This window comes from Mercurialis annua, linkage group LG6 (assembly GCF_937616625.2).
Source record: "Mercurialis annua linkage group LG6, ddMerAnnu1.2, whole genome shotgun sequence".
Classification (NCBI taxonomy): Eukaryota; Viridiplantae; Streptophyta; class Magnoliopsida; order Malpighiales; family Euphorbiaceae; genus Mercurialis; species Mercurialis annua.
Genome location: NC_065575.1, coordinates 11,579,623 through 11,593,339, shown reverse-complemented (window position 1 = coordinate 11,593,339; position 13,717 = coordinate 11,579,623). Strand labels below are relative to the sequence as shown.

The following is a 13,717-nucleotide window of genomic DNA, read 5'->3' as shown; positions in this document are numbered from 1 at the left end:
AAAATTTCTGCTATTGAGGAGTCTTGTGATCTGGAAAAGATGACTATTGCGGAGCTTACGAGCAAGCTACAAGCTCAAGAACAAAGATCCTCTCTCAGATCTGAAGAATGTACAGAAGGTGCTTTTTCTGTTTTTCACAAAGGAAAGAAGCAGTACATCAAGAAAAGAAAAGGGAAAGGCAACAAGAACAAAGATCTAGATGACTCAAGTAAAACAAATCAAGGCAAGTTTCCTCCTTGCTCACATTGCAAAAGAAAGAATCAAGCTGAGGGTGACTGTTGGTTCAAGAACAAAGAAAAGCCAAATTTCAAATGCAATTTCTGTAAAAAATTTGGTCACACAGAGAAGTTTTGCAGAGCCAAAAAGGGTCAGCAACCTCAACAACAATTTCAACAGCAGGCCAATGTTATTGAGGAGGAGCAGCAACAGCAAGGGGAGCATTTATTTGTGGTTTCTCAAGCAATGAAGGCATCTCAGAATTTTACTTGGCTCATTGACAGTGGTTGTACAAGTCACATGACACCGGATGCAACAATTTTCACCAGCCTTGATCAGTCTATCAAGACAAGGGTGAAGCTAGGAAATGGCTCAATTGTACAGGCAAGAGGAAGAGGCTCAATTTCAATCAACACTAAGCAAGGTACCAAGATTATTTCAGATGTTCTTTACATTCCACAACTTGATCAAAACTTGCTAAGTGTGCCTCAAATGATTAAAAAAGGCTATTGTGTTTATTTTAAAAATTCATGCTGCTACATAGTAGATGCTTGTGGTTTTGAGGTTGCAAAAGTGAAAATGCATGATAATGGCTTTTATTTGAAACTCGATGCTGTTAGTTCACGCGCATTTAGTGCAAAAGAAGATGATAGCATGAAATGGCATAGACGGTTGGGTCATTATAATTTCAGAACTTTGAAGCAGATGCATGAAAAAGAGTTAGTTTCTGATCTGCCTGAAATTACAGCATGTGAGACTGAATGTGAAGGTTGTAAACTTGGCAAATCCCATAGAACACCTTTTCCACAGGGTGGAGTCATTAGAGCTACTCAAAAGCTTGAGTTGGTCCACTCGGATATTTGTGGCCCAATGCAGACACCCTCTATTAGTGGCAGCACATATTTTGCTCTTTTCATCGATGACTTCACAAGAATGACATGGGTTTACTTCATGAAAACCAAGTCATCAGTATTTTCAATATTTAAAAATTTTAAGAAGCTTGTGGAAACTCAAAGTGGTTGTGTGTTGAAGGTGTTAAGAACTGACAACGGGGGAGAATACACGTCCTCGGAATTCAAGTCCTTTTGTCAACAAGAAGGAGTATTGCATCAGTTTACAATTCCTTATTCTCCTCAACAAAATGGGGTTTCGGAAAGAAAGAACAGAACAATGATGAATATGGCAAGGTGTATGTTGTTTGAGAAGAAAATGCCAAGATTGTTTTGGGCAGAAGCTGTAGCGACTTCAGTTTATTTGCTGAACAGAATAGCTACAAAGGCAGTTGAGGATAAAACTCCTTATGAAGCTTGGACAGGTCTCAAGCCTTCGGTTAATCATCTTAAAGTTTTTGGCTCAATTTGCTACTTTCATATTCCTTCAGTTAAAAGAACAAAGCTTGATGAAAGAGCAGCAAAGGGCATATTTATTGGTTATTCAAATGAGTCAAAGGGGTACAGAATATATGATCTTAAAAGCAAAAAAGTTGAGTTAAGTAGGGATGTCAACTTTGATGAGAACTCATTTTGGAATTGGGAGACACATGAAATTCAAAAACATGAGTTTACTTCCTTGTCCATTTCTGATGTCAGCCCTCAAGATGAAGATGAGGATGAATTATTTGACGTGCAAAGCACTACCGATTCTGCAGTCATAAGAAGCAGACCTTTAGCTGAAGTGTATGAAAGATGCAACTTTGTCTTTGCCGAACCAAGCAGTTTTGCTGAAGCTTCCAAGAATCCAGAGTGGATTGCAGCTATGAAAGATGAAATTGAGATGATTGAGAAAAACCAAACCTGGCAGCTTGTTGATCTGCCGCAAAATAAGCATGCTATTGGTGTTAAGTGGGTTTATCGGACCAAATTTAATCCGGATGGCTCAATACACAAGTACAAGGCGAGATTGGTTGTGAAAGGGTATTCTCAAGTTGCTGGTATTGATTACGGAGACACATTTGCTCCCGTGGCAAGACATGATACAATCAAGTTGCTATTGTCATTTGCTGCCCAAAAGAGTTGGAAAGTGTTCCACTTAGATGTAAAGTCTGCATTCTTGAATGGAGAACTTCAAGAGGAGATTTATGTATGTCAGCCTGAAGGTTTCGAAGTACATTATATGGAGTACAAAGTTTATAGGCTCAAGAAAGCATTGTATGGCCTTAAGCAGGCTCCAAGGGCCTGGTATCAGAAAATAGATGCGCACCTAATCCAACAAGGATTTAGGAGGAGCGAAAATGAGCCTACCTTATACTTAAAGCATGAAGATAATGATTTAAAGCTGGTATTGTCTTTATATGTCGACGACCTCCTTGTTACCGGCAACGACGAAAAGGTTGTGGCTGATTTTAAGAAGCAGATGAAGAATGTTTTTGAGATGTCAGATTTGGGTTTGGTGAATTACTTCCTCGGCATAGAAATTTATCAATGCTCATCGGGGATATTTATCTCACAAAGGAAGTATGCACTTGATGTTTTAAAGAAATTTAAGCTTGAAGCTTGTAAGGAAGTTGCAGCTCCTCTAGCTCAAAATGAGAAGCTGTCGAAGAGTGATGGAGAAAAGCTTGAAGATCCAACTATTTACAGAAGTATAATTGGGAGTTTGCTTTATCTAACAACAACAAGACCAGACTTGATGTATCCAGCTAGTCTCCTTTCAAGGTTCATGAGTTCACCTAGCAATATCCATCTAGGAGTTGCTAAGAGAGTGCTGAAATTTCTTAAGGGCACTTCAAGTGATGGAATTTGGTATTTAAGTTCTAAAGAAATTGAGTTGGAAGGATACGCCGATAGTGATTGGGCAGGAAGTGTTGATGATATGAAGAGCACTTCAGGCTATATTTTCACACTTGGTACAGGTGCCATATGTTGGAATTCGAAGAAGCAAGAGGTTGTAGCTCAATCAACAGCTGAAGCGGAATATATTTCGATTGCAGCGGCATCAAATCAAGCTATATGGCTAAGGAAATTGTTAGCAGATCTTGGTGTTGAGTTGAAGAAGGCAACTACAATTTTCTGCGATAATAAATCTGCAATTGCCATAGCAGAAAACCCAGTACATCATGGGAGAACCAAGCATATCAATGTGAAGTTTCATTCTGTCAGAGATGCTGAAAAGAATTTGCAGATCAAGGTTAAGCACTGCTCTTCAGAGTCACAACTTGCTGATCTGTTAACCAAGTCCTTATCAAGGCCCAGAATTGATTTTTTGAAGAATCAACTTGGAGTGTCCAACATCAATCTCAAGGAGGAGTGTTGGAACTAATGAGATTGTTGCTGGAAACTTAGTTTATGTTTAGTTACTTTCTAATGTAATAGTTTTTGGAGGGAAACTAATATTTTGTGTAATGATGGCTTATGTCAGAAGTTTGAATTTAATATTAGAGCCAAAATGTAATCTTCCCTTGTAAGAAACAAGTTAATATATTTTGAATATAAGAAATATAGAAGCTGAGAGAATACTCTAGAGAACTCCAGCTTTAAGAAAAATCTTCTCTGTTTTTCATGCTCTGCTCTAATTTCTACAAATACTCCTCCTGAATTTTCAAAAATGTTGTGCTTGATTCCTCAAAACAAAAGTTCCATCTTCCAAAAACATCGGCCATTAACTTGATTTTCAAACATGAACCATTAACTTTTATATTTACAGCAGTAATAACATCATCATCCGTGGCTTGAGATGCTGAAATAACACTTAGTTCATCATCCTTGACATCTTGCTTATCATCACATTCAACCATTTTGAAAAAATCAGCAGCCATACCATTATCTTCCATAAATGTATAAGTTTTGAAACTTTCATTTTCAAACTTATCACACCTGACAATACTTCCATTACATCCATAATTTTTCATAACATCAAGCTTTAGATAAAAGCTATTACCATCCATTTTAACCTTAACTATCTCACCACCATCACATAAATCAACAATTAAACAATAATCAGCCTTGAAACAAACATCATAGCCATCTTTTAACAATTGAGCAACACTAATCACATTTTGTTCTAACTCAGGAACTAGCAACACATCATGAATCAATTTTAAACCTTTGTCAGTATGAACAGAAATTGTACCTCTTCCTTTTGCTTGAACTATATCCCCATTTCCGAGCTTTACTTTGCTTCTCGCCCCATCGAGATAAGTGAAGAAGCTTTCATCTTTTGCCATGTGATTTGTACAACCACTGTCCACACACCACACGTCCTTTGGAGCTGAATAACACATTTGGGCAGCCATGAATAATTGTTCTTCAGTTTGAGGTTGCTCATCGACAAAGTTGACTTGTTGGGCAACTTGCATTGGAGTTTGATTTTGTTTAGCTTTGCAAAACATCTCCTTATGCCCCCATTTCTTACAATAATGACATTGAATTTGAGGCTTCCCTTTATACCAGCAATCTTTAGCCAAATGATTTGTTCTTTTGCATATAGAACAAGGAGAAAAGTTCTTACTTTCAGCTGATGCATTTGAGTTCTCACCCATTTTTCCTTTTTCCTTACTGTCACCACTGTTTTTTTTCATGTTTCAGCCATTTTTGATTCACTGTCGAAGACCGTTCTCCTGTTTGTTTTGCTTGAAATGCTCCTTCAGATACATCAACATTTCTCATAGAGTTCCTTTGTTCTTGAGCCTGCAATTTGCTTATCATTTCTGAAATTGTGAGCCTCTTTAGATCACATGATTCTTCAATAGCAGTAACCTTTGCTTCAAATTTCTCCGGTAAGCTGATCAGTATTTTCTCCACCACTTTGAAGTCTTCAACAACCTCACCATAAAGCCTCATTTGATTCACTAGTTCCAGCAGCTTTGAAGAATAATCTTTAACTGATTCATCCTCTTTCATTTTAAAGAGTTCAAACTCTCTTTTGAGAGTTAATAACTTCACTGACTTGACTCTTTCATTTCCTTCAAATCTTTCTTTCAATTCATCCCATATTTGCTTGGCTGTTTCAAGATGCATTATGCTTGTAAATATTGCATCTGACAAAGCTGAATGAAGGAAAGTGATAGCTTTATCTCTTTTCATCTTCTCCTCCTCGTGTAGCTTGATTTGCGCCAGCGTGGGATTTGCTCTCAGTGGTGGAACTTGCTTATCTTCATCTACAATCTCCCATAATCCTTGAGACCTCAAATAATATCTCATTTTAACAACCCATATTTGATAATTTTCCCCAGAAAACTGAGGAATAACAGGAGCTGAATTACTTCCTGTGGCCATAAAATCTCTCAATAGTGTTTAAACTCTCAAGAGCAAGTGTTTTATCTCTCAAAATCTCTCAATGATTTGTTGTTTTTTAACCTCACAGCCCTTAAGAATATAGCTCTGATATCATGTTAGAGTTTTGAGCAGAGAAGAAAAATATAAACAGCACATAAATTTTAACATTCATTTTTCCTCTAACTCACATCTGTTCTTGATTTCATAGATATATATAGGAGATTACATAATCAAAATAATCATTACATGGACATCTCCACCTTACATTACCATACTTCCAGCCATACTTTCAGCCATACTTCTAATCCTAATCTAATCAGTAACCTAACATCACATGCTGAACAGTAATCTGCCAGCATACCAAAAAAAACAAATACAAAATACATAATTTAAGCTTCTAGAGTATCTTAAAAAGTCTCACAAGTTAACAGAATCATACACGGCAAATGAAACTAAATATACATGCATTTGTCCATATCAGCCACCTCACTATTTTTTGACCATTCAAATGCTAAGTCTTAGGCATCAGATAGTCAATATGAGTGGGGATATTGAAGGCGACAGATATCAAATAATGAGTGACAGAATTAATTCTGATGCGTGTTTTAGTTGAAATATATGCCAAATTGTCTAAATGTGGGGCTGCACACTAAATTTTCCACACGGTTTTTAACAAGTATTCATGAAGATAATAATTCTTTTATCATCTGCATGTGCTACAGAATTCTTCATCTGTCACTACACTTGTTTGAAAAAGATCTTTGAAAATCAATAAAGAAACAATCAGTTTTCTGTTGTTAGTAAAAAAAGAAACAACACCATGAACACAGGCTCTAAGACCTTGCTCAAATTCATTTGTCTTCACCTGATCTACTTCTCCTTCATTCTGATAAAACCCGCCATTTCTGAAGTAGTCAATCCTCCTTATATGCCCGTGGAAAACATTGCTATTGATTGCGGTTCCGTTGATCTACATACAGTCTCCTTTGATGGCCGGAACTGGACTGGGGATGTCAGCTCACACAACATCTCTACGGCCTCTCCCGTAGATGACGCCATTGGCATTCCTGAAGTTCCTTACAAAACTGCTAGGTTATTCTACTCCAAATTCACCTACATCTTCAATGTAACACCAGGTCCTAAATTTGTTTGGATTCACTTCTATCCATCATCCTATTCAAAGCGTTTCTCTCTGTTTCGGATGGTGATAACCGTACCTTACTTAGCAACTTTAGTGCCACTCTTGCTGCAGATTACAGGAACGTGTACACAGTCTTTAAAGAATTCATAATTCAAGTTCAAAACAACTCACTTCATCTAACATTCACCCCTTCATCGAATGATTCTGATGCATTTGCTTTCGTAAACGGAATTGAAGTAGTTTCAATGCCGTTGCGTCTTTATATAAAGGGAGAAAATGATGTTCCTCTTCCTTTAGTTGGGTATCCTGGAGCAGTTATCATATTCGACGAGGAATCATCACTAGAGACAGTCTACAGAATAAATGTAGGAGGGGATGATGTTTCTCCTAAACAAGATTCAGGTTTGTTTCGGACATGGACGAGAGACCAACAGTACATATATGGAGCAGCTTATGGAGAGCAGGCCTTTGATTTTGATCTTACAGTTAGATATACATCAGATGTACCCGCATATTCTGCACCCGAATTAGTGTATCGAACTGCGCGTTATATGGGTAATAATTATGCAATCAACGTAAATTATAACTTAAGCTGGTATTTTCCTGTGGAGACTGGATTTAAGTATCTTGTGAGACTCCATTTCTGCGAGCTTGATCGATCAATAACAAAGGTAAACCAGAGGGTGTTTCAAATATTTATCAACAATGAAACTGCTGTAGATCAAGCTGATATAATTTCGTGGAGCAACGGACAAGGCGTTCCTGTGTATACTTTATCGTATTGATTTCGCAAATGACAGAAATGAATTTTCAAGATCTATGGCTGGAACTTCACCCTAACACAGACTCGGTATTAAAATCAGAATACTATGATGCAAGACTGAATGGAGTGGAAATTTTCAAAGTAAACAACGGCAGAAATCTAGCAGGTCCGAACCCTCCTCCTTCACAGAAAGAATTGCTAGTAAATACATTGCCTACATCATTCAGAAAATCAAAGAAAAAATCACTCAAATTCATCATTGCTTGTTCGCTTAGTGGAGTGGTAGTGGCAATAGGGATACTTGCTTTCTGGATTAGAGCAACAAGAGAAACAACAAAGAAAAAGGAGACGAGACAAAGTCAGTCATCAATCTGTCGAAATTTCACTATCAAGCAGATCAACACAGCAACTAATAACTTCAACGAGGCGCAGGTCATCGGTACTGGCGGGTTTGGTGTGGTTTACAAAGGTCACATTGATGACCCCGTGACTGCAGTTGCGATCAAGCGGGGGAATCAAGAATCCATGGAGCAGGGTTTCAATGAATTTCAGATAGAGATCAGTACACTTTCTTTACTTCGTCATCGTAATATTGTTTCTTTAATCGGTTACTGCAATGAGGAGAGTGAAAAGATTCTTGTCTACGAGTATATGCCTAATGGTACTCTGTTCGATCATCTTCATTTCGTGAACACCACAGACAAGTCACCACTTTTGTGGAACCAAAGGCTCGAGATATGTGCTGGAACTGCACAAGGTTTATGCTATCTCCATACAGGAATGAAGCATCCAATTGTCCATCGCGATATCAAGACAAGTAACATCCTGTTGGATCAGAATTGGATAGCCAAGGTTTCAGATTTCGGGCTGTCAAAAATGGACCCAACCAAAGGAAGCACACAAGTTAAAGGTAGCATCGGGTATTTAGACCCGGAATATTGCAGGACTCGCAAATTGACAGAAAAATCAGATGTCTACTCTTTGGGCGTGGTGTTGCTGGAAGTAGTTTCTGCCAAGCTTGTGGTGGATCCTGACAACTACAACGAAAAAGACGAAGATGGTGAAAGCTTTGTTGAGTGGGGTTTAAATTGTTACGAAAGAGGAGACTGGGATCAACTTATTGATGAAAATTTGAAGGGAAAGATTGCATCTTCATCTCTCTCAATGTTCATGGAGACAACAAAAAAATGTTTGGCAGAAGAAGGGGTGAATCGGCCATCGATGAATGAGGTAGTTTGTAGCTTAGAATTGTCACTAAAACTGCAAATGAATGTGCACAGCGATGATAGAAATCAGAACTTGACATCAATGGGTAATTCTGATATGAGTCCAGGAGCTGAATTCTCTGAACTCATGGTTCCAGTTGGAAGGTAGATTAGGAAATTTGAGAATCTGCAACAAAGAAATGTTTGCTTACCCTCTCTAATGTTAAATTTATATAAAATGTGTAAATCTTATTAAAAGTTATGGCAGATTTGAATAAGATTAGTGACGATATTTTAAATTCCAGAAAAGGAGAACACAAAATGAGGAATCGTAGAATCGCTATTATCTCAAGCGATAAATTTCATTAACATAAACCAAACATTATTCCATTAGTTATTTATTCCTTTCCATTATATATTCATTGGAAGGACTAGACATCAAAACATTTGTTGTTCACTTATTTCGTATGTTCTGAAAGTAAGCAGCAGGATTCTCCTCAAAAGTCTCCCTGGAAATGCGAGCGTCACTCCCAGGAGCTTTCATCGTTTTATCAGAAGCAACGACAGTTGATCCTGAGCTTGCGGAAACGCCACTGGCCGATCCAGTCACTCCAGTGGGATTAGAAGCTGTTGTTCTTGCCTGACATTTTCACTTGTATTCTTTTCTCAGTGTTAAAGATTTAGTAGTTTGTTTTTTGTTTGATTGTTACAAAAGTTTATATAGCGCAGTTCTTAGATTGGTCACGGTCAAATTTCTTTATGGAGTAACTTCCATCATTTTTTCCATTTGTCCATTTTGCAATCTTCTGGAATTTAAATTTAGCAGATTTGAGAATAATTTTTTATTCATGAAACAAACAGAATCAGAACTTGAATATGGTTTGCCAGGTTCGATCAGTTTAACCGGCTGGTCCAACCAATCCATTTAAAATACGAGTTAGGCTGGTCAGACCTGTCTTAATAAAAAAATTGTTTTTATTTTTCGGTTAAGTCGATCGGTCTTTTTAAATTGGCAACATGCCTTAAAAAACACCAATTTTTATAGCACCTTCTCAATTATGTTATGAACTTATACAATTGTCAATTTTATCTAAACTAGTTTCGCATTACGTGCTATGCACGTGGCTCGTAACGTAACTCGTCAAAGAACATATTAGTAAATTTAGTATAATTATATCAATTTTTTTATTTATAATTAATATTAAATTAATTAGTTAAGAATTTTTGTAAAAGTAAATATATTTAATATTCGGTTATAATTTTTTTTCCATACTGAATTTATTCTTCTTTTGGTTTTATAATAACCATAATTAAAAAATTAACTTAATTTTATTAATTTCTATCTTTAAAAATAATAAGATAGAAATTTAAATAATAATATAATGATCAAATACAATATTTTAATTTTGTAGTTCAATCAAACTAAAAGATAGGTATTCCTACTAATTTGAAGACAATCTAGTTATTTTTTACATACTAAAAACTAAATTGGAGATAATTTAGCTACCTATTATAATTAGAACTTTAATTACAATAGTGAATTAGTTAAGAATTTTCGTAAAAGTAAATATAATATATTCGGTTATAATTTTTTTTTCCATACTAAATTTATTCTTCTTTTGATTTTATAATAACCATAATAACCATAATTAATTTAATTTTATTAATTTCTATCTTTAAAAATAATAAGATAGAAATTTAAATAATAATATATTGATCAAATACAGTATTTTAATTTTGTAGTTCAATCAAACTAAAAGATATGTATTCTTACTAATTTGGAGACAATTTAGTTATTTTTCACATACTAAAAACTAAATTGGAGCTAATTTAGCTACCTATTCTAATTAGGACTTTAATTATAATAATGATTAATTAAATAACTAATTAGTTAATGACAATAAAACCTTTATTTAGTATTAAACTGAAAAGGATTATTCAGTAAATTTGCCTGTCCCCCCCAATCCGTGCTTTTATATATAGTATATATATATATATACATTTCACTTTCAAATTAAGAAAAATTGCAGATAAATTATTTATTTTGAATTTTTTATGTGAAAAAGAGTTCAAATAAGTTATCCGTAAGGATGATTTTAAATTTTGTTCAACGAAAAGAGGAAATTACCCCTGGCACGCTTTTTTCCAGAATCTTCTCAAAAGAACCGTTTCATCTTATAAGTTAGCAAGCGTACTCTTTTTTTAAATTTCTCTTTTCACTTTTACGCCTTTCTTCTTCACCATTACTCTTGCCGTCTTCCTGCTCGTATCTTCTCATCAGCGTCCTTCAAGAATTGATTTTTAATCTCTGAAATATTTGCTCTTCCATGATCATTAAGATTTTTACTTCAATCTCTACTATAAAAGTATAAATTAGATTTTGGTCTAGTTATTGAAAGTTAGGGTTTATTTGGTTTGTTTTTAACTTATTATTTTTTGCAGATTTGGAAATTGCAATGATGATTTTCAATTTTTTTTTCTGATTTATGGTCCTCGATATTGAGTAGTGGAATCGAATTTCATTCTTCGAACTACCACTGAGTAATCTCTATTTCCATTTGTATTATTGTTAAATAATTTTTATTTTTAAAATTAATTATTGGCAATGGCTTATTTGTTGGCTATAAAATGATCTGACTGTATTTTGTTGGTACTTCTCATTTAAGCATTTTCTTATGATTATTACTGTTTTTAAGTTTTTTGTGTTTGATTATTACATTTTAATTGACCATATTTTGTTTAGTGATGTTAAGTAGATTTTTAACTATTTTAGTTTGTTATTATGGTTACTTATGATATTTTAGGCTGTTTTTAGTGTTTGAATTTAGGGATTATAATAATCTTCTTTCTGCTAATCACAAAGATTAGCATATGTATCTTACAACACTAATGCAGTTAACTTGCCTTTAAATTAATTTGATTTTTATGTGGCAGTTCATGAAAAATGAAGATCCTAATTTGAAGGTATGTTAACTGCATTAGTGAAGGAGTTAAATCAAATTAATAAGTTGGATGGAAAAAGTAAGCAAAGTGAAGGAGGTAAAATTAAGTAATGATAGAAAATAGATTAAATGGAGATTAGGTAGTTGGTAGTATTGATTTTTCGACAGAAGCAGCGCAAGCAGAACACGTAATTCTGATGGTGGAGAATATGTTTATTAATACCAACTATGTCTTAGAGAATATAGATTAATTTATTAATTAATCTTATTAATACCAACTATGTCTTAGAGAAAAGAAATTAAATGGAAATTAGATAGTTGTTTTTTAGGAGACGTTCAATGAGGCTGTTTTCTAAAAGCATATGTTATAGATACTTGACATATAGTTTAAACATATTTGCTCCTATGCTAATTCTAGTAAATTTGTAGTATTAATATATTATATAACTTTATAGTAGCTTTATAGTAGTTTGACAGTAGCTCGACAGTAGCTTTGCAATCCAATAGAAGTTAACGTTATTTATTCATGAGTAAGATTGTCTTCTAAACCTGATTAAAGATTCTGGTTTTAGCCTACTGTGGATTATGTTAGTGTAATTTTTCAGTTTCTTTTTGTGATACAATTTGATGATTATATCATGTTTCTACTTTTTATATAGCGATTGTGGCATATATGTGGCTGCATTTGCCGTGTACATCATTGAAGGGAGGAAGGTGCCTTATCAACTTTCGACTGAAAATATAAGGTCTAGATATTGTATTTTCTTGTACTTTCATGCAAAGTCAAAGCAACCACCAATGGCGATAACCGATACTCAAGTTGCATCAAATGTAATAGAAGGCAGAGGTAAAAGAAAGAAGATTAAAGCAAAGATTGGAGACATTGAAGTTGCACCATTGGTAGAAGTAGGCAGAGAGAAAATTATGATACTTTTTTATTTTCATGTCTAAAAATTTGAAGTTTGTTGAATTTTTTTTTGTTATATTTTATCAGATGTTGATACTTTAATTTTATAGATTTTACATTTTATAAATGCGTGTTATTTAAGTATTTAAGTAAAAATAAATACCAACTCACTATAGTTCGTTTTCTCTTTTTTTTCTATCAAATATATAAAAACAAAAAAATAATTATACTTTTTGTATTTTTAAATTAAATATGAATTAGTATGATTTTTCTTCTTCAAATTCTTATATTTTATGAAATTTTGTCATTTAAGTTGAAAAAGATACTAACTATAAATACATGTTGTAGAAATACGTTAATTTGCCAAAGATTTACTTGAACTACTTCAATATCACTATATTAAACAAAAAAAATTATAAGTGTTTAAAACTATTAACGAGCTACTGAAAAACTACTAGTTATCAGCTATTAAAAGGCTACTAGCGAGTTACTGAAAAGTTACTAAAAATATTGAAAGTAAAATGTACATTTATATTTGCAATGAACATTGTTTTGAGTCATAGCTTTAAAATGACTAGCATGAATGAGGCAAGTTCAACACCATGTAGATTCTTAAGAGGATAGAGACATACTATTGAAAAAATGCGAACCGTTACCTATTAGTACAAAAGTCAATAAATATAAATTAAAAAAAAGCATAGTTAGTTATTATAAATTCACAAATAAATTACACATATTTTTAAACATCTATACATAATTATGTTAGTCATAATATGACTAGAATGATTGTGTGATCGTTTTTATTTAGCAATATTTTACAAGTTAATTTTTTTTTTTTGAACATTCATCATCTGCAACATCCCAACTGATTTTTAAGTATTCATGCTTTTTTAATTTTTCTCCTTTTAGGTCTTCTATACTTTAGTTCTATCATGTGACGAGTGCACTTTTTTGCAAGTCACATTTGATGATATGTATGACATATTCTGATTGTCAACTTGAGATAATCAGTTTGGTTTTGAGACCTGCAATTATTGATCAATTATAATAAATATTAAAAGCTATTGACGAGCTATTCAAAAGCTACTAACGATCTACTTATAAACTACTCAAAAGCTATTCAAATCATGCCATAGTAATATACTATGTAACTGCAAGAAACTGCACTAAGGAGACAACAGAACCAACAACAAAAAAACATTAGTTTAGCAACATAATACTCTAGCAAATACAAAATATAAATACTTTAAACAAGAAAATATTACGTAATGTTATTCACCTTCTACTTTTCATATTTTATTTTATTTTATATTCATATAATACATTCGTT

General features: G+C 33.8%; 1 protein-coding gene and 1 pseudogene across 1 annotated transcript; one reads left to right on the top strand and one right to left on the bottom strand.

Moving 5' to 3' along the window:
• Positions 1-4,712: 4,712 nt before the first annotated feature.
• On the bottom strand, positions 4,713-5,726 carry LOC126687580 (uncharacterized). Its single transcript, XM_050382138.1, has 2 exons — positions 5,705-5,726; positions 4,713-5,419 (listed from the first exon to the last, which is right to left on the bottom strand). The coding sequence occupies exons 1-2, from the start codon at positions 5,724-5,726 to the stop codon at positions 4,713-4,715; spliced, it is 729 nt and encodes a 242-aa protein (XP_050238095.1).
• A 160-nt stretch (positions 5,727-5,886) lies between these two features.
• On the top strand, positions 5,887-9,324 carry LOC126685977 (receptor-like protein kinase FERONIA; annotated as a pseudogene).
• The last annotated feature ends 4,393 nt before the right edge of the window (positions 9,325-13,717 follow it).

Coding starts and splice junctions, on each gene's coding strand:
- LOC126687580 (XM_050382138.1), bottom strand. CDS start 5,726: ATGGCTGAAAGTATGGCTGGAA. Junction 5,420..5,704: donor GGCTGAAAGTATGGCTGGAA/GTATGGTAATGT, acceptor TTATGGCCACAG/GAAGTAATTCAGCTCCTGTT.